This window comes from Loxodonta africana, chromosome 9 (genome assembly GCF_030014295.1).
Source record: "Loxodonta africana isolate mLoxAfr1 chromosome 9, mLoxAfr1.hap2, whole genome shotgun sequence".
In the NCBI taxonomy this organism is placed as follows: domain Eukaryota; kingdom Metazoa; phylum Chordata; class Mammalia; order Proboscidea; family Elephantidae; genus Loxodonta; species Loxodonta africana.
Genome location: NC_087350.1, coordinates 41,383,359 through 41,407,442, shown reverse-complemented (window position 1 = coordinate 41,407,442; position 24,084 = coordinate 41,383,359). Strand labels below are relative to the sequence as shown.

The window sequence follows — 24,084 nt, the reverse complement described above, 5'->3', positions numbered from 1 at the left end:
GTTAATTTAGCTACCTCACAAACCAAATTGCCAATCCTTAGTTTGTGATATATATACAAAGCTCCAAAGACTTTTAAACATATGGAAGTACTTTTATGAATTACCTAGCCTTATGTGAGGTTATGAACATTTTTATACCAAAGTGATTTTTCACATTGAGAACGGGGTAGTATTAGGTTTGCCTACATGCAACACAAACCACAAATCAACAGTGCTGTTCAGAAGCCTTCATTCTTCCATCTAAAAAATGTGAAGGAAAGCAGACCAGGACTGGTATAGAAGTTCCACAAACTTGTTAGGGTCCCACTCCTTCCAGGTTTCTGCTCTGCCATCCTTTGGATAGGGCCCTTGTCATTAAGGTCCAAAATGACTGTTGGAATCCAGTCCTTATGCCCACATTCCAGGTAGCAGGAAGAGAAAAGCAGAAGGACTTTCCCTGGAAGTTGTATAAACTACTTACACTTAGCTCAGTTGCCCAGAACCAGTCACTGGTCGTATATAACTATAATGGAGGCTGGAAAATGTGTCATACAAGGCCATGTGTCAGTTAAAATTTGGGGGAGCCCTGGTGCCACAGTGGTTAAGAGCTCTGCTGCTACCAAAAGGTTGGCAGTTTGAATTGATGAGCTGCTCCTTGGAAACCCTATGGGGCAGTTCTACTCTGTCGCATGAGTCAGAATCAATTCAATGGCAACAGGATTATTCCTGAGGAAGAAGGGGGCGTTTAATATTGGGGGATAACATTTGCTTCTGATACAGGTGACATAGAGATTAAGAGCGGGCTGTGGAGTCAGATGGCTTCAGTTTGATTCTTGGCTCCACCACTTACTAGGTTGTAACTTGTTGCTTTCCTTAAAAGTGTTGGCCACATTTGTATGGATCCTTATTTAAAGTCTCCTCAGTTCCCCTGGAAACCCTGGTAGCATAGTGGTTAATTGCTACAGCTGCTAACCAAAGGGACGGCAGTTCGAATCCGCCAGGCATTCCATGGAAACTCTATGGGGCAGTTCTACTCTGCCCTATCGGGTCAGAATCGACTTGACAGCACTGGGTTTGGTTTTGTCAGTTTCAGTTCCCCCATGATTGCACTTTTCCTTCTGAGACCATATTTGATACACAACACTCATAGGATTGTCTTGAGTATTTAATAAAGTAATGCATATAGAGTGCTTAATATAGTGTTTGACGCAGACTATAAGCACTCAATAAATTTAAGCTCCACTAATGCAGATATAGAGCTCTGGTGGCGCAGTGGTTAAGAGCTCAACTGTTAACCAAAAGGTCGGCAGTTCAAATTCACCAGCTGCTTCTTGGAAACCCTATGGGGCAGTTCCACTCTGTCCTATAGGGTCTTATGAGTCAGAATTGAATCGACGGCAATGGTTTTTTTAGTGCAAATATTATTTGTTTCTTTTTACTCTTCATTATTCCCTGTTTGGTAATCTCTTCTTTAAATACAGTTTTCAAAGGTGCTGATGGACGTGTTGAAATATTTTACTGCTGAAAATGATCAGCACATACCTAAGATTCATTTTTAAGTCAACCTTACGGCATTAAATCAAAATGATGGTTAATAATTTTTTTAAAAAACATGTGTTCTTTTTTGTTAAAATATAGTACATGATATCTAATACAGTATCCTCTACCACTGACTTGCGAGCCTGGGAATCTAAGAGGAGGAGACGTTGAGCTAGGACATATGGGTCAGAGCTGGGAGGCTGTGATTCTGAAGACTGAAGCCTTACAGAGCAGTGAGGGGAGAAGTCCAAGACCTAGAGAGCCATGGAGTAGGCCAGGGAGCCAGGACCAGAGACTGGAGTTAAAATGCTTTGAGTAGGGTAGATTCCTAGTTATAGCAGAACATTATGACTGATCCAGAGTGGCCCAAAGGTGCTTGACTGTGGCTGTGATACTCTTAGAGACAAGGATGGTGTTCCTAAGACCCCCTAGATGCTACCTGTGGCACTTCTGTGATTGGTCTGAGTGCCTCTTATAATTTACAGATGTCATCATAGTAATAATTGCTTGATAATTCACTGAAATATCCTCTATGATAGAGAATGGATAATAATAATGATGGTGGTGGTGACAGCAACGATGAGGGTGATGACAGAGATGATATCTGAAGTCCTTTGTGACTTACAAATGGACTGCTACAAACATTTTCTTACTTAAGGAAGTTAAAACACACCAACCCTGAGAAAGAGAAAGGGAGTACAAAGCAGGCAGAGCTAGTTTTTGGTGAATGCAACACTTTTCATTTGGTAGAAACAATCAATCTGGTTTTTATTTTCCCAACCACACACAGTAAGGAATTGCCATTTTTCCATATTTATGATGAGATAGTTGACTGTTATGAGATATGATATTACTTATTTTTTAATGCCAATTGAAGATGAGAAGTAAAAATTGGAATGTACTCCAACAGAAATATATTTTAGTAACTGACCTCTTTTTTTTTTTGTATTAATTTTTTCCTGTATGTGGCTATTTTCCCAGATTTGGATATCAGAAACAAATGAACAGATGGCTCAAATTCGTTTAAAAACACAATCAGCTGAAGTAAAGAGCAAGGCCTTATTGAATGAGGATACGTTAAACTCTGGGATTATTGAAAGGTATTCTTAATTCTTTCCTTTGCTTACAGTGCGTGCAGAACAGGGTATAAATTTATAGAAGCAGGAAAGAAGTATAGTGGCCCAGCTACATACTATAGGAACACATCAGCCACATTCGTCTCAAGCTCCCCTGATTTCTGCTCGTGCTAAGCGTTTTGTTCATGTTCTGGATAACAGTTGGACTGGCGTTCTAGTTGTTTATATGTATGTATGTTTCCCTGGAGATCGAGAGTTCCTTGAGGGTGGAAACTGTTTCTTAGTCATTTCTGTGGTCCTGCAACCTGGCACAGTGTCTTCCCATGGAAGCCCATGACACAGACATTGTCTTATCTTGTAATCATTGGAAAATGCAGTCAAAGTAACAACAAAATGCTAAAATTTCCACTTACTTGTTGGAAAATTTTATTTTTCAAGGTACTTAAATGTTCCAAACATGAAGTCCCTTTTAAAAATAATCATCATAAAAGTTCAGCCCCAAATTAGTTTTGTGTAGCTTTCGAAGTGGCAGCCTGACATGTTTTCTAAAACTTGTTATCTTGTTTTCAGGGACACTGGATTGCCTGCTACGGGCTTGGGAGCCATCTTCACTAGGCACCCACCAGATCATCGTAAAATGTTAGTAGTTTCTATACTGCTGCAGACTGTACAAAATGTTTCTTAATAACTTGGGATTTTTTTTTTTTTTTGGTAGTGGTCAAGGGTATGTGTATACCAAGAGCAACAAAACTTTTGTGTGCCTCAGTTTCTTCATGTGTAAAATGGGCATGATAATTTTAAAGGCACCCAAGATATAGGCACCCAAGGTAAAAGCACCCAAGATATACATACATTAAGCAATTTAATATATGTAAAACAATCAGCATAGTAACTGATGCCCCTTATGTAACATCTTACAGACCTCTTTTCTTTAACAAAAGTTTTCTTTCTGCTAATAAATATGTATAACAATAACAATAATATAACTAAGACTGCTATTTTTACTGATGAAGAGAAATGAGTTTATTTTGGGGATAGCATGACATGTTATAGTAAAAAAAAGAATTTTTCTTCCACTCCTCTTTCTAAAGACAACTTTAATAATGTAATGTCTATAATGATGTATAGATAAGCGATGTAGAAATACAGGCACTTGTAAGTGTAACAAAATTCTAAGTATTGGATTGTGCATTAGGAAAACATAATCTGAGTGTGTGTCATCATCACCGGAAATTAAGGTGTTTTACTTCCTTTGAGACATTAGAACGAAGCCATTTTGCAGAGTCTACCTGGGAGAGTGCTGTAAAGGATAACACCCTACCCTGCATCACAGCTACCTGTTGTAATTCTGGCCAGATAAATGGAGCTGTTTGCTCCAGCAAGGCTGGCTTGGACCTGCATCTCCCACAGCCTGGTGTAGCATCCCCTAGTGAGCTTAAGGGTCCACAGGAAGTAACCCCAGAGTGATCCTAGAAGAGGATGGGCTTCTGGATCGTTTCCCTGCACTGAAATCTGCAAAGACAGGGGAAGGCAGAATGAATCCAGAGGCAGGCTTTAATAAGTACATCAAAGGTGAGAAACCCTCAAGAAAACAAGGGGCCAGAGCAGGAGAGGGCTGAGGGGCGAGAGGAGAGGAGAAAGCAAGGGTGTAAGTCTCTAGATGGAATCTTGAGCCAGCCTAGAGGGAAGCTATGATCTCAGTGGACCAGGCTAGGACAGAAGCTTAATGAGTCTTGTCTAGTTAGTGTTTGCTAACTAGGACCTTGGATTATATGCTCAAAGTTGCATTTTCTGCACTGGCTTTGGTGTTTTCAGTCCAAGACAGAAAATGAGGCACCCAGGGCTCCAAATAATAGAGGATTTGATGAAAATAGCCTTTCTTCCTGGCACTCTGATGCCAGTTACAGATAGCCAGTAGGTCTCCCCCAGCCCCAGTTGGAGAAAGCAGTTCCTGATACAGGAACTGGGCAGTGTATCCTAAGGAAAGATGGATGTCAGGGAAAACGAGTACAGTAAAGTCCAGAGAACTGCAGTTGAGGCATTCAACTCACATCTCCCACGCTGACAGTGAAGACACCAGCTGGGCTTCCCTTGTCAATGGGCCACCCATCTAATCATCCAAAGCGGAGGCAATTGGTAGTCTCAGAAATAATATGAGGGAATTTTCCAGTTTAAAAAAAAAAAAATCATGACATATCCAAAGAGCAGACGCATCATGAGAAACAACAAATTACAGAAAACCGGAGGAATCAGGCCCAATGGGACAGATGGCTTGGGAATTTAAAACGTCATCACTTGCGCAAAGAAACCTGTTGCAAACATAAAGCAAAATAATAAAAGTCCGGTTGACGTTAACTTCCCAACAGAAACATTGGATGCCCGAGTGCAACAAGTAATATCATTAAAGTGTCGAAGGAGAAGAATTTTGAACTTAGGATTTTTAACATGTGAGGGTCAAACAATGGGTGAGGGCCAAACAAAGATATTTTTAGGCATAGGAGGACTGGTTTCAGACTTACCATCCTGCTGGGAACAACTATGTTGTTGTTAGCTGCCAGCCCCCAACTCATGATCCCACTCACAACAGAACAAAAGACTACCCAGTCGGTCCTGTGCCATTCCCACAATCAGTTGTGGGATCAGACGGGGATTAGGCAGTTATGATCATAGGGTTCTCACTGGCTGATTTTTGGAAGTAGGTCATCAGGCCTTTTTTCCTAGTCTGTTTTAGTCTAGAAACTCTGCTGAAACCTGTTCAGCAACATGTAAACCTTCAACTGACAGGTGGGTGCTGGCTGCACTTGAGGTACGTTGGCTGGAAATCTAACTCAGGTCTCCGATAAGGAAGGCAAGAATTCTACCACTGCATCACCACTGTCTCCATGAACAGCTATAGAGATGGACGAAACATCTTAGGTGACTGTTTTCAGATGTTAGACAGCAAGAAGTGGGGGACTGTGCTCCTTGAGAATGGGAAGTAAGCATCACATTCTTCCCTTACTAATGACAGGGACACTCTTCCTGGCTATGGTGCAGGGAGGTGAGCCCAAGTGTAGACGACTATTCTTGTTGAGCTAGGAGGTGGAATGGGAATTTAGGCTGGAACTTGCAGGGCAGGATATAGGAGAGGAGGAAATGGTGTGTGTGGGGGCAAGGGCGGGGTAGGGACAGAAGTCTTCATGGGCTTCCCCTCAGGTCCTCGGTCGAGGGCTGGGCTCTGCATGTCCTATCATGTAACACATACATCTGGTTTTTAAAATACAATAGAACTCTCTCTCCAGCATGCTGAAATTTCATAATGGTGCTCGTTTGTGTGGACTAGTATTTATTGTGCAGTGGGCTCTGGTGCCATTTAGCCTGCGTTCAAATCCTGGCTCTGGCACTTCTTGGCCGTGCGATCTTGGGCAAATTGCTTAACCTTTGTGTGTCTCAGTTCCTTCATCTGCAAAATGGAGATAATTATAAAGTCACCCAGGATATAGGGTTGATGTTAGTACTAAGCAAGTTAATATACGTAAAACAGAATAGTAACTGACGCACACACGGCAAGTGCTGTGCGAGTCTGTGGTGCACCGGATCCTTGGTGTACACTCTTGGTCATAAACTCATAACCGTTGATGCAGAGACATTTTCCTGACTTATTTCATTGGTGATGTATACCTTCCATTTTTTCTTTTTGGAAAGCTTTTATTTGGATGTCGGATTGTCTGGGCCCGTCTTTTCCCTCCTATTTTCCTTTTTTGTGATATGCTTTCCTCTTTGTTTCTTCAAGCCTACTATGGAGTGTATCATTTGTTCTGTTTTTAATTTCCAAGAGTTCCCTTTTTGGTACTCTTAATCTTCTGATTTTATAGAATCCTTTGTTTTTGTTTCATGGCTGTAATATCTTGTCCATCTATCTGGGGATGTTAATGATTGTTTTTCTTTAATTTTCTTCTCCATGTGTAGTCTGTTTCCTCCATGTTGCCTTTTTTTCCTTCTATTTTTTATTTGTTTATACACCCTAGTGGTGTAGTAGTTAAGAGTTTGGCTGCTAACCAAAAGATTGGCAGTTTGAATCCGCCAGGCACTCCTTGGAAACTCTGTGGGGCCGTTCTACTCTGTTCTACAGGGTCGCTACGAGGCGGAATTGACTCAGTGGCAGTGGGTTTGGTTTTGGGTATCTTCCATGCTAGAGGCTTTGCTAGATGTCTAGAAATCAGGCTTATGATTAAGAGATGGAACTCTGAGCCTTTGAGGGAGGCTTGTTGAGTTGGAGCTTCACTGGAGGAATCTATAGGCCATTTATTTTATTTTATTGTGGTAAAATATACCTAACAAAAAGTTTGCCATTTTAACCATTTTCAAGTGTACAATTCAGTAATATTAATTACATTTGCCATGTTGTGCTATCATCACCACTATCCATTCCCAAAAGTTTTACATCACCCCAAATAGAAAGTCAGTACTTCTTCAGCTCTAACTCCCATTCCCTCCTCCCCTAGCCCCTGGTAACCACTAATAAACTTTTGTCTCTATGCATTTGCCTATTCTAGATATTTTATGTAAGTGGAATCATACAATATTTGACTTTTTGTGTCTGACTTATTTCACCAGCATAATATTTTCAAAGTTCATCCATGTTATAGCATGTATCAGAATTTCATTTCTCTTTACAGCTGAATAATATTCCATTCTATGGATGTACCACATTTTGCTTATCCATTCATCTATCGATAAATAAATAGGCAGGCCATTGTTTTTGGAAGCCCTGGTATTGGTATTTTAGCCTTTCCTCTCCAGTTGGTCAGATTCCCCAGGAGTAGTTCCACCAATCTCCCACCTGAGGAGTGAAGGGCTGAATGCCTGTGCTCTTGGAGTGAGCGGGGAAAACGGGCTGGGACTTCAGTATTCAGCCTTCTTTATGTATGGCCACAGAACCAACCCTGCCTTTGATCACCGAGCCATTTCTGTTTTACCCTTTCTAGTGAATACATTTGTAGCCTCCTGTTGGAGTTGAGGAGGGGCAGTCACCCAGCAGTGGAGGGTGGAGAGTAGGGGAGCAGCAAAGGAGTTCTGGAGATCTAGCTGCTTCTCAAACAGCTCTCCCTCAATCTTCCTTTGTTCAGCTCTTGACTTCATTCCTAGTTCCAGAGGTACTGAGTGTGTCCTGAGTCTGGTGAGGACTCTGCACAAACATCCCTGGCTTCTCAGCTTTCCCCATTGCTGACTTAGGATTCAGTGTTCTGTTAAGGCAGTGACCACTTGTCCCTCTCCTCTCCAGCTTCCAAATTTTTTTTCTGTTGTCCCTTTTCCTGTTCTCCTTGTTCTTGTTGAGATTATTATTACTATTAAATCTTTTCAATGTGGTTTTAGTGAGACTTCTGGAAAAAGCAAAATCATATGTATACATCCAATCTTAACCCTGAAATCAAGTCTCAGCTGAAGTGTCACTTCCTCCAGAGGGCCTTGGTTAAGTCATGAACTTGGTTAAGTCCACCATGACTTGGTAAAGCCCCTCATTGTGTGTGTCCATAGACTTCTTTTATCCTAACACTCTTCATCTTTTTTTTAATTGCCTATATTCTTGTTTGTCTCCTTTGTTAAATCCAGTGCTCTGAAGGGCAGGGCTGTCACAGCTCTATCCCCAGTACCTAACAGGGTACCTGCCTACAGAAAACACACAATAATTATTCCTTGAATAAATAAATAAATTCTTTCTGATGTTGAAGAGCAAATTATGATGGACAAGCAATATGGCTACAAAGCCCATAGACCAAAAAGGTTCTCAATTCTATTCTGGCAAGTGCACTAGAAGACCTGGTGTTTTAGAAAATCATCCCTTATTAGTTTGAATTGCTAGAATTACTTGTTTATTTTGTTTGACTTATGAGTATTAGCAAGGAAATAAATACATGAGCACCTCCAACTGCCCTCTGCTAATTCCACATGTAGTTCTTTCTTTCAGTTAGTGTGCACTAATTAGAAGACATCCTATACAATAGAATGCCATGGTGTTTCAGAATCTGCTGCCTTGAATATTAAATATTCTCTTGCTTCTTACCAGCTGTACAGCTGTGGAAGTTAAATATCAGCTTTAAAAGGCAATGAATAAGAATGAGTTTGCTCAGTGGACCAAAATAATGTGCTTCAACTTATAAAAGAAAGGCTGTACTGTAGTCACAATATAAATTAAACTTAAGGTTACCTCTTAAGGAAAAAAAAAAAAAGAATAAGGGTGTATCTTTGCTATTAAGGAGATATTAGCCAGATGACATTAATTTTTAGATAATGTCTACTTTGTTGCTATGGCATTTTACAATCTGTTCCTTTTTCTCATGACTCAACCTATGGCCCACCTGCTCAAATTTGGACCAATGTGAAGAAGATACAACATTTTTCCTCCATAAATTAGCAGCAAACGTTTCAGTGGGACATATTCAAAATCAGAACAATTAGAATGTTTGATACCAGTGGACTTATCAGTCCTGACCTTAACTAGAATAGAAGGTCCTCTGGATAATTCTCTCCACATATGCCACACATGACGATTTTAAATGAGCTAAAAAACTGTAATATAGAGAGCAGCCAGGGTGGGACTAAAAGTGATATCGAAAACTTAAAGTTTAAAAAGGAGATTTATAGACTTTGAGCTAGATTGAGCTCATCTAGAACTAGAGTTAACTGTTTCCCTTGAGAGGTGGTCACATTTCTGTCAGTGAGTCTCCAGGGACTTGGCATTGGCTAGTAGTGATGGAAGGACGAGCCCTGGTGGTACAGTGATTAAGCCCTCAGTTGTTAACTGAAAGGTTGGCAATTTGAACCCACCAGCTGCTTCAAGGGGGAAAGATATGGCAGTCTGCTTCTGTAAAGATTTACAGCCTTGGAAACCCAATGGGGCAGTTCTACCCTGTCCTATAGGGTCACTATGATTTGGAACCAACTCGATGGTAACACATTCGGTTTGGTTTTGGTTTAGCGATGGAACAGCTGAAAGTCAAAGAGGTTCCAAGACCCCTTAGACATCAGCAGTGCTCTTATAGTCTCAGACTAATACTGTTGTATGTTCAGGCGATCTCTAACATGTATTACTTTTACTATATGGCAAGAGACATTAATTTAAAGGCATAAAAAAGTACCGAGAGGCACGTTTCCTTGAAGGCACGTAGGAAAAGTGGGTGGGAACATGGATATAGTTAGTAAGTTAGTAGGTAATGCTCCTTCTTTGCCTTCCTATGTGGTTCTCAAGCATGTTTAAGTACCTTTCACTTACTGTGGGAGTGCTTTTTTATAAGGCATGGAAAACAAAGTCACTAATTATCAGAAGACCCCTGGATGTCTGATTATCTAATACAAATTCATTTTATGACTTGTTCAGGGAACCAGAAGATTGTAGCTGATTCATTCTAAAAAATAAGGTCTTTTATGTATGATATCTGGACTGGGCTTATGACCAGCCAACCAACAACCAAAACATAAAACAACCTAGCAAAAAAAAAAAAAACCTCGAAACAGCGACAAAATTATACCAAGAATTTTCAATTTTGGAAGGGAATATAGTAATAAATATCAGAGTTTTTTGTTGAGATATTATTTCTCAGAAGCCTTTATTAAAATATGCATATGTAACCACGCATGATCCTAGGATAATGGTCCAGAGGAGAAGTCTTTTTTTTTTTGATAGGGAAAAGCCAGTTCTGGGGTATTTGCTGTATAAGAAGCAGGTCCTTGGGAGCTTGGGTCAGTTTGAGGGCAGCCCTGGGACACCTACTGGAGGATGGAGAAGTGCCCAAGGTTGACTCTACACTTCTCATAAGATCAGCCCCAACTACTGTATCTTGTCATTTTTACCAAATTTTATTAGAGTCGCTATGAGTCGGAATTGACTCTATGGCAATAGGTTTTTTTTTTTACTTTATCATCTCCTGGTGATAGTGATTAGTGTCTGTTGTCCAAAGTTTATGGTAAATGTGCCTTCTTTCCAGAGCTCATCTAAACATTTATGTGATCCATATGGCAGGAGCCGAGAAAAATTAATGTAGTGTTCTGGATCACTGGGTACCTTTTTGGACATAGTGTGCTTTTCAGAAATGGCATGGAAGGGAACACAGGAGACCTGGGTTCTGCTTCAGGGCCTGCACTAAACCTGCTATGTGACCTTGTGCTGGCTAATAACCCTCTCTGGGTTCCAGTTGTTTCCTTCTGGAAAATGAGGGAATTGAACCAAATGATCTATAAAGCCCTTTTCTGCTCTAAAATTTTATAGTTATAAGGAGAAGGCATCTGTAGTCACATAAATGGGCAGGTTAAATGAGGCCAGAAAGCAGTTCAGGAAATTAAGTTTTCATTATTGGCTTAGAGCACTTATCTGTATGCCCGTGGAGTGATCACAGTAGCTGTGGCAAGCTTAGGCCACAGTTTAAACTCTTTCAGTTTATTCCTCTCACTGGGGCATTTAGCTTTTGTAAAACCTTTGGCACTCTTCAGAGGAAAGGGGCTGCACATGAATAGTAAGAGGCTTCTCTTTTCTCCAAGGACAGTGCAAGGCATTTACTTCCTTTTCTACTCAGGCACTTGTGTGGCAGCTTGTCTCTTGGTAATAAAACAATGTGTCTTGTAAGTAAGTAGTAAAGATTCTCAGGATGTCGAGGTTGTAGAACTTATATTTAAGCCTGATATTTCCTATTATTCCATGTACATTAATGATGAGCCAGTATTATTCATCATAATAGTGTAAATTTATGTGGTTGTCATAAAAACATCAAGAAATCAAATGACATGTTACATGGGGCAAATCTGGCGCAAAAGATCTCTTTAAGGTGTTAAAAAGTGAAGATGTGACTTTGAGGACTAAGGTGTGCCTGACCCAAGCCATGGTGTTTTCAGTCGCCTCATATGCATGTGAACGCTGGACAATAAATAGGGCAGACCTAAGAAAAATTGATGCCTTTGAAGTATGATGCTGGCAAAGAATATTGACTATACCATGGACTGCCAGAAGAATGAATAAATCTGTCTTGGAAGAAGTACAGCCAGAATGGTTCTTAGAAGTGAGGATGGTGAGACTTCATCTTAAGTACTTTGGACATGTTATCAGGAGGGACCAGTCCCAGGAGAAGGGCATCATGCTTGGTAAAGTAGACGGTTAGCAAAAAAGAGGAAGACCCTCAACAAGACGGATTGACACACTGGCTGCAACAATGGGCTCAAACATAGTAACAATTGTGCAGAGTGTGCAGGACAGGGCAGTGTTTCATTCTGTTGTACCTAGGGTCGCTATGAGTCGGAACCAACTTGATGGCACCTAACAATAACAGGGTGGTTGTATCCAACTAATGTTAACAAGCACTTACTGTGTGTCTGGCTAAGGGCTTTATGTGCTTTCTTTTATTTAATTCTCATCCTTTGAGATAGATACTGCAACTATTCCCATTTTGAAAAGGAACTCAAAGAGGTCAAGTAACTTTCCAAAAGCTGCTTAGTAGTAAGCACCAGAGCTGGATTTTAAACTCATGTCTGATCTGTCTGACTGCAGAGCCTGCATCTGTAACCACTATGCTACATTGCCTTCCATGCTTAAATGTGTGTAGTGCTTTGTAACCTTCAAAGTACCTTCACATGCATTGTCCATTAGTCCATTCCTTCTAATAATCATACAGGGTCATTTGGGTAGGTATTTTCTTTGTTACACATAGAGGGAAATCAAAGCAGAGAGATAATAAAGCAATCCAGTTCCTCATTAATTAATCCATCCATCTATTCTATAAATATTTATGGAACAGATACTTAATGGGGAAAGTGAAGATGCAGAGTGTTTAAATGACTTGCTCAAGGCCCCATGGCTACTTAGTGGCAAAGCAGAGACTAGCTAGCATCTTTGGGTTCACAGCGCTGTGTTCTTTGTAGGAGGGGAAGGCTGTGGCCGAAGCTCCTAGGCAACTTAGCAAGTGCTTGGCTTGGACCAGGGGTAAAAGCAGATCTGGATCAGCCTCCATTTCACCTTTCCTCTCCACTTCTTGCCTACCAACTTCTAAGAGGCTAATTTCTAAAAAACAGTCCTGGCTTTCAGCAGCTGTGAAAGAACTATTAGATTTGGTCTGTGTGGCTTCAGTAGGTAAGAAGTAGGAGCAAATAACAGGGATATCAATTTCAGCTCAATATAAGAAAGTTTTTTTTTTTTTTTTTCTTAAATGATAGTTGCTATTAAGAATGAGGCTGAATTTCCCAGAGTGGTCATAAGCTCCCCCGACTATATGAAGTCTAGTAGACTCCACGGCCCTCTGTGGCTGTACTTGTCCTAAATAATGGATGCTGTTGCTGCTGCTGCCAGTGGTGGGATTAATTCCAAATGAATTCCCTGCTTCTCTGAGTCCTTTACTCAGATTCAGTCTCCTAGGTGGGACCATCCGATTTGCTGACTATATATCATATGTCCTTGCTCTGGCTTCCAGGAATTTGGGTGAGGAAATATCTGCACCTCGTCTAGACAAAACAGAAAAGAAACAGTTGACCTTTAAAGTTCTTCCAAGTTTAAACAACTGTGATTTTGTGCCTTATCTTGTTGTAGACTTACACATGTTACCACTGGTTTTACTGCAGGTAAAGGTATTTTGACCAATACCTTGGCTTTCGTGATAACTGAGAGATAAGACTTCTTTTTCTTTCTCATCTTACAAAACATCTTTAGTTATTCTCTATCTTATAAAGTCTCTGTCATGAATTGAATTATATTCCCCCAAAAATATGTGTATCAACTTGGCTGGGTCATGATTCCTGGTATTGTGTGAGTTTCCTACATATTGTAAATCCTGCCTCTATGACGTTAATGAGGGAGGATGGGTGGCAGTTGTGTTAGTGAGGCAGGACTCAACCTACAGGATTAGATTGTGTTTTGAAGCAATCTCTTGAGATATAAAAGAAAGAAGCAAGCAGAGAGACAGGGGGACCTCAAACCACCAAGAAAGCAGCACCAGGAGCAGAGCATGTCCTTTGGACATGGGGTCCCTGTGCCTGAGAAGCCCCTTGACCAGGGGAAGATTTGAGCCAACAGGGAGAGAAAGCCGTTCCCTGGAGCCAACACCCTGAATTGGGACTTGTAACCTACTAGACTGTGAAAAAATGAATTTCTCTTTGTTAAAACTATCCACTTGCGGTATTTCTGTTATGGCAGCACTAGATGACTAAGACAGTCTCTTATAACTACAACCTTTTAAGGTTGAAGATGTCATGTGTGGCAAATTGTGGGTAGTGCTGAGTGAAGCCAGCTGCCCAACTTCAAAGCATCCTTAGTTGTTGTTAGCTACTATCAAGTTGGCCTTTGACTTATGGTGACCCCATGAACAACAGAATGAAATGCTTCCTGGCCCTATGTTATCTTCAGTCTGGAAGTCCTACTGAAACCTGCTCAGGATTATAGCAACACTCAAGCCTCCATTAACAGATAGGTGGTGGCTCTGCATGAGTTACATTGGCCAGGAATTGACCTCATGTCTCCCACATGGAAGGCAAGAATTCTACCACTGAATAATCAATGCCCCATAAGTGTCTTTAAGGTGTAACATTATCCTGGTGAATGTTACCGCCTCTGGTCTTCAGTTTTACATGTCCAAAAAGACCATTTTTTCTGTGTTTCAGAATTTATCTGACTCATGGAGATTGACTTGTATTCATTAAACTTACAGGGAAAGCCAGAATTCTAATTAGTTAATTATCATGAGAAATCAAAATTTCTGGCACACCAGTCATGTCAGCCTAATAAAAGCACTCTCCCTCTGTTAGAAAATCATAGGGGAAACCAAACTAGAATCAGAATGTTCTTCAGTATCTTTGGTATAGAGCAAGGGGAGTTGGTTTATGATTACAATGATTAATGGCCTCAGACTCTGATTGCCTAATTGTAATAGTCAGGACTCTTCCGGTTGTAAGTGACAGAAGCACAGTTGAAATCTGCAAAAAGGGGAATTTATTAAAAGATACTGGAGTAAATCATGGAACTATGGGAAAGTCAGTGAAACAGCTGGGTTTTAGAGACAACTAGAATCAGGACTAGAAAATCTCTAAGATTCCCTTCCTGTTGGCTTTATTCTCTCCCTCTGAGGATAGCTTCTTCCACATGGTGGGGACATTACCTTCCATGGTTCCTGTCACAGAAGAGTGATTGGCCCTCTCCCATTGGTTTCTGTGAAGGAGAAGCCCCTAGAGGAGGCTCTGACCAGGCACAGGCCAGAGGCTGATATTTGGACCTATTAGCTATGGAAAGGGATAGGAGTGGCAGATAAGAGCCTCATAGGACGGACTTGCTCCCAGTGGTTCCAAATAATGAAATAAAGCCATTTTTGGCTGCCAGTGAGTCTAGTTGGTACATCGACATTGATGTACTCCATCTCGCTCCCAGAACCAGAGAGACCTATTTATGACCCAGAACACCTGTTCCCCAGGACCATGCCTAGAACCAATGCCTCCTTTGTCTTTCTAACCTCTTGCTTCCCTGAGTTTCACTGAAGGCCATTTCTCTTCTTATGGACAGATTCTTCCTTTATATTCTTTATCCTGCTAGAGCCTTAGACTGATGTCTACAAGGAAGATCCATGATGATTCCCATATTTGTGTTATTAAAAGACCATCTTACTTCAGATTTGGGGAGTACATAATATACTTCCTATGTATCATTTAAAGATTGTTGCCCTGTTTTTCAGATTTTAAAAAAGGACTACAAAGCGTTCAAATAACTAACTGAAAGTTATCGCTCAATATTATAAAAGCGTCCATTTTGTTAAGAGGTATCAAATGCTGATTTGTAAGGTCTGCCTGCCCAAAGTAATTCCGATATTTGACTGGGGTCCCTGATAATCACATCATTTGAATTACAACTTTGGGTAAGAAGAGGGTAGGGAAGCAAGTTCATTGTCATCTATTGGCACTTAACCATATTTTAAAATTATGAAATATTTCCATTGTATAAAATACCCTTCAAAACCCATGTACTCGTCATCCTGTGATAATGTGTTAATATTTTTTATCATATTTGGTTCATATATTTTTAAAAGAAATGATACCTCCCAGATAAAATTGAGGTGTTCCTCAAGATATACTATAAGGTACCCTCTTTATTAAGTCCTTTCATTTGTGTTCCTCTGTCTGCATGAAAAGCCACTATGTTGAAGTTGGTATCCTTTCAACTCAACTTTTTATACTTTGACTGCAAACAGTACGACACTGTCTTAATTACTCCAGCTTTATATAAGCCTTGATATCTGGTACAGTGAGTTTAACCATCTTGTTCTTCTCTTTCAAAGTTGCCTTCACTCCCCTCGGCTCTTTATGGAAGTCTATGAATATTAGGATCAGTTCGTCATGCTCCATAAAACAACTTCTTGGTATCTGGATTGGAAGTGCTTTAACTTTGTTGGACGGAATAATTGCCATCATCATATTGAGTCATTCCATCAATAAGTAAAGGAGTTATTTTATGTCCTTCAACAAAATTTTACAATTTTCTCCATAAATGTCTTGCACATCTTCTGTTATATTCCAGTAAGGATCTTAGAGTTTTTGTTGCAATGATGAATGGGATTTTTTCCACTTTAGTTATACTTCCTAATTTCTTGTTCCTGGTATATGCATGGAAACCTGGTGGTGTAGTGGTTAAGTGCTATGGCTGCTAACCAAAAAAGGTCGGCAGTTCGAATCTGCCAGGCGCTCCTTGGAAACTCTATGGGGGCAGTTCTACTCTGTCCTATAGGGTCACTATGAGTTGGAATTGACTCGACGGCAACGGGTTTGGTTTTTTGGTTTGGTATATGCATATGCTACTAATTTTTGTGTACTGATCTTGTATCCATCAACCTTGCTGAATTTGCCTGTTAGTCCTATGATTTGTGGATTCTCTTGAACTTTTTAATGTAGGTGATGAAATTTTGTTTCTTTTGTTTCAATTATTATACTTAGGCTTCTTTTTTCCTTGTTTTACTGCTTTTACTAGATCTCCAGTACATCATTGAGCAGAAGTGGTGATGGAGGACTTCTCTGTCTGGTTGGGAGTGTTTCTGGTGGCGGGGAGGGGTGGGGGTGCGGGGGAGGATTTTTGATTCTCATTTACTGTTTTCTCCTTATAGTAATGTTGCCTTTTTCTGTTCATTTTAAGTATGTTGGATTTTCCTAGACTAGCAGCAATCATAGGTAATTCTACAGAAGGAGAATGAGAAATTTGGGCAGTCCACTGTATAGCTTAGTTCAAGAGTGCCCTCTTATGTTGGAACAGTGAAGTTTATTTAATTAATGACACCTAATTTTTTTTTTCTGGAGGGGGTTGCCTACAGATATTATATCTTCTTATAGCACTAGGACCCTTAATTTCTTTTTTTTTCAATTGAAATTTAGATGAAGGTTTACAGAACAAACTAGTTTCTCATCAAACAGTTAGTGTACACATTGTTATATGACATTGGTTGACAACCCCATGACATGACAACATTCTCCCTTCTCAACCCTGGGTTCCCTATTGCCAGCCATCCTGTTCCCTCCTGCCTTCCAGTGCCTGCCCCAGGGCTGGTGTGCCACTTTAATCTTGTTTTGTTCCATGGCCTGTTCAATCTTTGGCTGAAGGGTGAACCTCAGGAGTGGCCTCATTACTGAGCTGAAAGGGTGTCCGGGGGCCATACTTTCAGGGTTTCTCCCGTAGAACCCTCAATTTCTTGTGCCTACTTCCTTATTTCTCTTTACCTTCCTATTGCCTTCCTCTTCCCCAGAAGCAGTGCCTTTCCAAGACTGGTCCTGCACACTTTGATGCGTTGAACATTAATGACCAAATACCACAACCTTCAGTATGGATTACACCTCAACATAAAGAAAATAAAAACCCTCACAACTGGACCAATAAGCAACATCATGTTAAACAGAGAAAAGATTGAAGTTGTCAAAGATTTCATTTTACTTGAATCTACAATCAACACCCATGGAGGTAGCAGCGAAGAAAGCAAAAGATGCATTGCATTGGGCAAATCAGCTGGAAAAGAGCTCTTTAAAATGTTGAAAAGCAAAGATGTCACCTTGAGGACTAAGGTGTGCTTGACCCAAGCCATGGTGTTTTCACTCACCTCATATGCATATGAAAGCTGGACAATTAATAAGGAAGACTGAAGAAGAATTGACGCCTTTGAATTGCAGTGTTGGCAAAGAATATTGAATACACCATGGATTGCCAAAGGATGAATAAATATGTCTTAGAAGAAGTACAACCCGAATGCTCCTTAGAAGCAAGTCTGACGAGACTTTGTCTTACATATTTTGGACATGTTATCAGGAGGGATTAGTCCCTGGAGAAGGACATCATGCTTGGTAAAGTAGAGGGTCAGCAAAAAAGAGGAAGACCCTCAACAAGATGGACTGACACAGGGACTGCAACAATGTGCTCAAGCATAACAACAATTGTGAGGATGGCACAGGACCAGGCAGTGCTGTGCATAGGGTTGGTATGAGTTGAAGCCGATTTTACAGCACTTAATAACATGTTTGTGATTCTGCCATTTTTTTGTCTTATATATCATATGTTGTTAGGTTTATCCACATTGCATGGAAGCTATAAATCTTTTTGGGAAGAACTGCCATCTTAACAAGATTTTCTCTTTGTCTTTGGTTTTCTGAAGTTGGAATATAATGTGCTTAGGTATAGATTTTTTGGTATTTGTCCTGCTTTGTTTTCTTTGCCTTCCTGAATCTGGGATTGGGTGTCTTTCTACCTTCATTTTTTTTCTAGGCTTTCCCTTTTGAGTTTGGCTATGTTTGTAGACTTTTTTTGTGGGGGGATATATCTCAACCAAGACTTCTGTGTGTTTAATAGGATAGATGGCTGTAACCTTAGTCCACCATAGTTATCCTCTATTATCTCTTCAGTTGTTATCTAGTAGAGAAACTGGCATAGGGTCAAAACAGGTTTGAGAGGTAAAAAATGAGTGATAAGGAAAACCTCAAAGGTCTGAAATGTAGAGCAACTGAACCCAGGGAGCTGGGACTTGGTAGCCACAGGTATTGTTAGTATTAGAGAACCTCTAGGTGATGCTGAACTGAAAGCAATTGAAGAAGGTTCACCTTGCTGGTGGTGGGTAACACTGTAAACAAGATCTAGGACTGCTGTGGGGATTAAAAATTTGACCAGTTTTTAAATTTAGAAGGGACAGTGGGTCCTCAAGTGTTTTGATTTCATGTAAACTATATACTGCTAAAAATTGAAAACATCTTTCAATTTGAAGTCATTCTTCTCTCAAATATTGTCTTATCTGTTTTAGGTATCCCTTGTCAACATACTCTGAAGAATATGTTCCACCGTATGCTTATCAGACACTTGTGAGTATAAGAGGGCCAAGAAGCCATATTCTAATATGTATTTATGTACTTAAAGTGATTCTTTACATCCAGTGTAAGTAGTCAAGCTTGGGAAGAAAGGAGAAACTGCTGGGATTTATGATGTTTTATATTTATTTAGAGATATTAGCTGTTCATAGCAGTCAATAAATATATTTTATGATTACGATTTATTTTTGGAAGTTTATAGATTTCAGGGAGAAATTATGTGTGTCCAAAATGTATTGGTCACTTTCTTCCTCATCTTGTTTTATTGCCCCCTTCCCTGAATTTAATTCATCTGGAAAAAGAATCAACCTTTCTATTCACTTGTGTATTGCACATAAAAGTAAGTGACTTAATTCAGCTCTGGGAAATGTGTATGTTGATTTAAAAATGTACACTTTATAACTTGAATATGTTTGTTCTTAAAAATTATGCAATAGGTGCTGCCTACAAGAGACACACCTTAGACTTAGAGACACAAACAAACTAAAATTCAGAGGATGTAAAAAAATATATCAAGCAAACAACAATCAAAAAAGAGCAGGAGTGGCAATATTAATTTCTGACAAAATAGACTTTAAAGTTAAATCCACCACAAAGGATAAAGAAGGACATTACATAATGTTTAAAGGGACAATTGACCAGGAAGATATAACCATATTAAATATTTATGCACCCAATGACAGGGCTGCAAGATACATAAAACAAACTCTAACAGAATTGAAAAGTGAGATAGACACCTCCACAATTATAGCAGGAGACTTCAACACACCACTTTCGGTGAAGGACAGGACATCCACTAAGAAGCTCAATAAAGAATTGCTACAATCAACCAACTTGACGTCATAGACTTATACAGAACACTCCACCCAACAGCTGCAAAGTATACTTTCTTTTCTAGTGCACATGGAACATTCTCTAGAATAGACCACATATTAGTTCAGAAAGCAAGCCTTTGCAGAATCCAAAACATCAAAATATTACAAAGCATCTTCTCTGACTAAAAGGCCATAAAAGTAGAAATAAATAACAGAAAAACCAGGAAAAAGAAATCAAATACTTGGAAACTGAAAAATACCATGCTCAAAAAAGACTGAGTTATAGAAGATATTAAGGAAGGAATAAAGAAATTCATAGACTGTAACGAGAATGAAAACACTTCCTATCAAAACCTCTGCAAAAGCAGTGCTCAGAGGTCAATTTATATCGATAAATGCACACATGCATAAAGAAGAAAGAGCCAAAATCAGAGAACTGTCCCTACAGCTTGTACAAATAGAAAGCAAGCAACAAAAGAATCCATCAGGCACTAGAAGAAAACAAATAACAAAAATTAGACCCAACCAAAAGTATTAAATGAATTAGAGAACAGAAAAACAATTGAAAGAGTTAACAAGGCCAAAAGCTGGTTCTTTGAAAAAATTAACAAAATTGGTAAACCATCGGCCAGACTGACTAAGGAAATACAGGAAAGGAAACAAATAACCCGAATAAGAAATGAGATGGGCCATATCACAACAGACCCAACTGAAATGAAAAGAATCATACCAGTTTACTATGAAAAATTGTACTCTAACAAATTTGAAAATCTAAAAGAATGGATGAATTCCTAGAAACACACTACCTACCTAAACTAACACAAACAGAAGTAGAACAACTAAATAGGCCCATAACAAAAGAAGAGATTGAAAAGGTAATCAAAATTTTAACTCCCAACAAAAAAAAGCCCTGGCCCTGATGACTTCACTGCAGAGTTCTACCAAACTTTCAGAGAAGAGTTAATACCACTACTACTAAAGGTATTTCAAAGCATAGAAAAGGATGGAACACTCCCTAACTCATCCTATGAAGCCAACATACCCCTGATACCAAAACCAGCTAAAGATGACAGCACAAAAAAATAAAATTACAGACCTGTATCCCTCATGAGCATAGGTGCAAAAATCTTCAACAAAATTCTAGCCAATAGAATTCAACAACATATCAAAAAAATAATCCACCATGACCAAGTGGGATTTATACCAGGTATGCAAGGATGGTTCAATATTAGAAAAATAATTAATGTAATCCACCATATAATAAAACAAAAGACAAGAACTGCATGTTTTTATCAATGGATGCAGAAAAGGCATTTGACAAAGTCCAACACCCATTCATGATAAAAACTCTCAGCAAAATAGGAATAGAAGAAAAATTCCTCAACATAATAAAGGGCGTTTATACAAAGCCAACAGCCAACATCATCCTTAATGGAGAAATTCTGAAAGCATTCCCCTTGAGAACGGAAACAAGACAAGGATGCCCCTTATCACCACTCTTATTCAACATTGTGCTGGAGGTCCTAGCCAGAGCAATTAGGCTAGATAAAGAAATAAAGGGCATCCAGATTGGTAAGGAAGAAGTAAAAGTATCTCTGTTTGCAGATGACATGATTTTATACACAGAAAACCCTAAAGAATCCTTAGAAAAAAAACTGCTGAAACTAATAGAAGAGTTCAACAGAGTTCAGGTTACAAGATAAACATATAAAAATCCGTTGGATTCCTCTCCACCAACAAAAAGAACATTGAAGAGGAAATTACCAAATCAATACCATTCATAGTAGCCCCCAAGAAGATAAAATACTTAGGAATAAATCTAACCAGAGACGTAAAAGACCTATACGAAGAAAACCAAAAGGTACTAGTGCAAGAAACCAAAAGGGACCTAAATAAGTGGAAAAACATACCTTGCTGAAGAGTAGGAAGACTTAACATTGTAAAAATGTGTATTGTACCAAAAACCATCTATATATACAATGCAATTCCGATCCAAATTCCAAAGACATTTTTTAATGAGATGGACAAAAAAATCGCCAACTTCATATGGAAGGGAAAGAAGCCCTGGATAAGTAAAGCATTATTGAAAAAGAAGAACAAAGTGGGAGGCCTCACTCTACCTGATTTTAGAACCTATTATACCACCACAGTAGTGAAAACAGCCTGGTACTGGTACAACAACAGACACAGAGACCAAAGAAACAGAATCAAGAATCCAGATATAAATCCATCCACATATGAGCAGCTGATATTTGACAAAGGCCCAGTGTCAGTTAACTGGGGAAAAGATAGGCTTTTTAAAACAAATGGTGCTGGCATAACTGGATATCCATCTGCAAAAAAATGAAACAAGACCCATACCTCCCACCATGCACAAAAACTAACTCCAAATGGATCAAAGACCTAAACACAAAGTCTAAAACTTTAAAGATCATGGAAGAAAAAATAGGGACAACATTAGGAGCCCTAACACATGGCATAAACAGAATACAAAACATTACTAAAAATGCCAAAGAGAAACCAGATAACTGGGAGCTCCTAAAAATCAAACACCTATGCTCATCTAAAGGCTTCACCAAAAGAGTAAAAAGACTACCTACAGACTGGGAAAAAGTTTTCAGCTATGACATCTCTGACCAGCGCCTAATCTCTAAAATCTATATGATTCTGCTAAACTCAACCACAAAAACACAAACAACCCAATTTAAAAATGGGCAAAGGATATGAACAGGCACTTCACTAAAGAAGACATTCAGGCGGCTAACAGATACATGAGGAAATGCTCTCGATCATTAGCCATTAGAGAAATGCAAATCAAAACTACAATGAGATTCCATCTCACTCCAACAAGGCTGGCATTAATCCAAAAAACACAAAATCAGAAATGTTGGAGAGGCTGTAGAGAGATTGGAACACTTATACTCTGCTGGTGGGAATGTCAAATGGTACAACCACTTTGGAAATTGATTTGGCGTTTCCTTAAAAAGCTAGAAATAGAACTACCATATGATTCAGCAATCCCACTTCTCAGAATATATCCTAGAGAAATAAGAGCCTTTACACGAACAGATATATGCACACCCATATTTACTGCAGCACTGTTTACAGTAGCAAAAACATGGAAGCAACCAAGGTGCCCATCAACGGATGAATGGATAAGTAAACTGTGGTATATTCACACAATGGAATATTATGCATTGATAAAGAACAGTGAGGAATCTGTGAAACATTTCATAACATGGAAGAACCTGGAAGGCATTATGCTGAGTGAAATTAGTCAGTTGCAAAAGGACAAATATTGTATAAGACCACTATTATAAGAACTTGAGAAATAGTTTAAACTGAGAGGAACACAGTGGTTACAAGCGGGGGAGGGAGGAGTGTGGGGGAGGGTTATTTACTAATTAGTAGATAAGAACTAGTTTAGGTGAAGGGAAAGAGAACACTCAATATAGGGGAGGTCAGCACAACTGGACTAAACCAAAAGCAAAGAAGTTTCCTGAATAAACTGAATGCTTCAAAGGCCAGCATAGCAGGGGCAGGGGTTTGGGGACCATGGTTTCAGGGGACATCTAAGTCAATTGGCATAATAAAATCTATTAAGAAAACATTGTGCATCCCATTTTGAAGAGTGGCGACTGGGGTCTTAAATGCTAGCAAGCGGCCATCTAAGATGCATCAATGAGTCTCAACCCACCTGGATCAAAGGAGAATGAAGAACACCAAGGACACAAGGTAATTACGAGCTCAAGAGATGGAAAGTACCACATAAACCAGAGACCACATCAGCCTGAGACCAGGAGAACTAGATGGTGCCCGGCCACAACCGATGACTGCCCTGACAGGGAGCACAAGAGAGAACCCCTGAGGGAGCAGGAGAACAGCGGGATGCAGACCCCAAATTCTCGTAAAAAGACCATACTTAATGGTCTGACTGAGACTAGAGGAATCCCGGTGGTCATGGCCCCCAGACCTTCTGTTGCCCCAGGACAGGAGCCATTCCCAAAGCCAACTCTTCAGACATGGATTGGACTGGACAATGGGTTGGAGATGGATGCTGGTGAGGAGTGAACTTTGGATCAGGTGGACACTTGAGACTATGTTGGCATCTCCTGCCTGGAGGGGAGATGAGAAGGTAGAGGGGGTTAGAAGCAGCCAAAATGGACACGAAAAGAGAGAGTGGAGGGAGGCAGCGGGCTGTCTCATTAGGGGAGGAGTAATTGGGTGTATGTAGCAAGGTGTATATAGGTTTTTATGTGAGAGACTGACTTGATTTATAAACTTTCACTTAAAGCACCATAAAAATTATATTAAAAAATTGTGCAATAGGGACTAGACAAGGCTGGTTC

At 39.7% G+C, this 24,084-nt stretch overlaps 1 protein-coding gene across 2 annotated transcripts in view; it reads left to right on the top strand.

Annotated features, from left to right (window-relative positions):
• Window positions 1–24,084, top strand: part of CFAP95 (cilia and flagella associated protein 95) — a 53,285-nt gene that overhangs the window by 10,814 nt on the left and 18,387 nt on the right. Inside the window, exons 2-4 of one of the 2 annotated variants that reach the window (XM_003407397.2) lie at window positions 2,500–2,618; window positions 3,165–3,233; window positions 18,857–18,914. In XM_003407397.2, the coding sequence (XP_003407445.2) occupies window positions 2,527–2,618; window positions 3,165–3,233; window positions 18,857–18,914 (219 nt within the window). In that variant the 5' untranslated portion in view covers window positions 2,500–2,526. Of the gene's footprint in view, window positions 1–1,689; window positions 2,619–3,164; window positions 3,234–18,856; window positions 18,915–24,084 lie in introns of those variants that run through there. The other variant, XM_064291233.1, reaches the window with a different exon arrangement.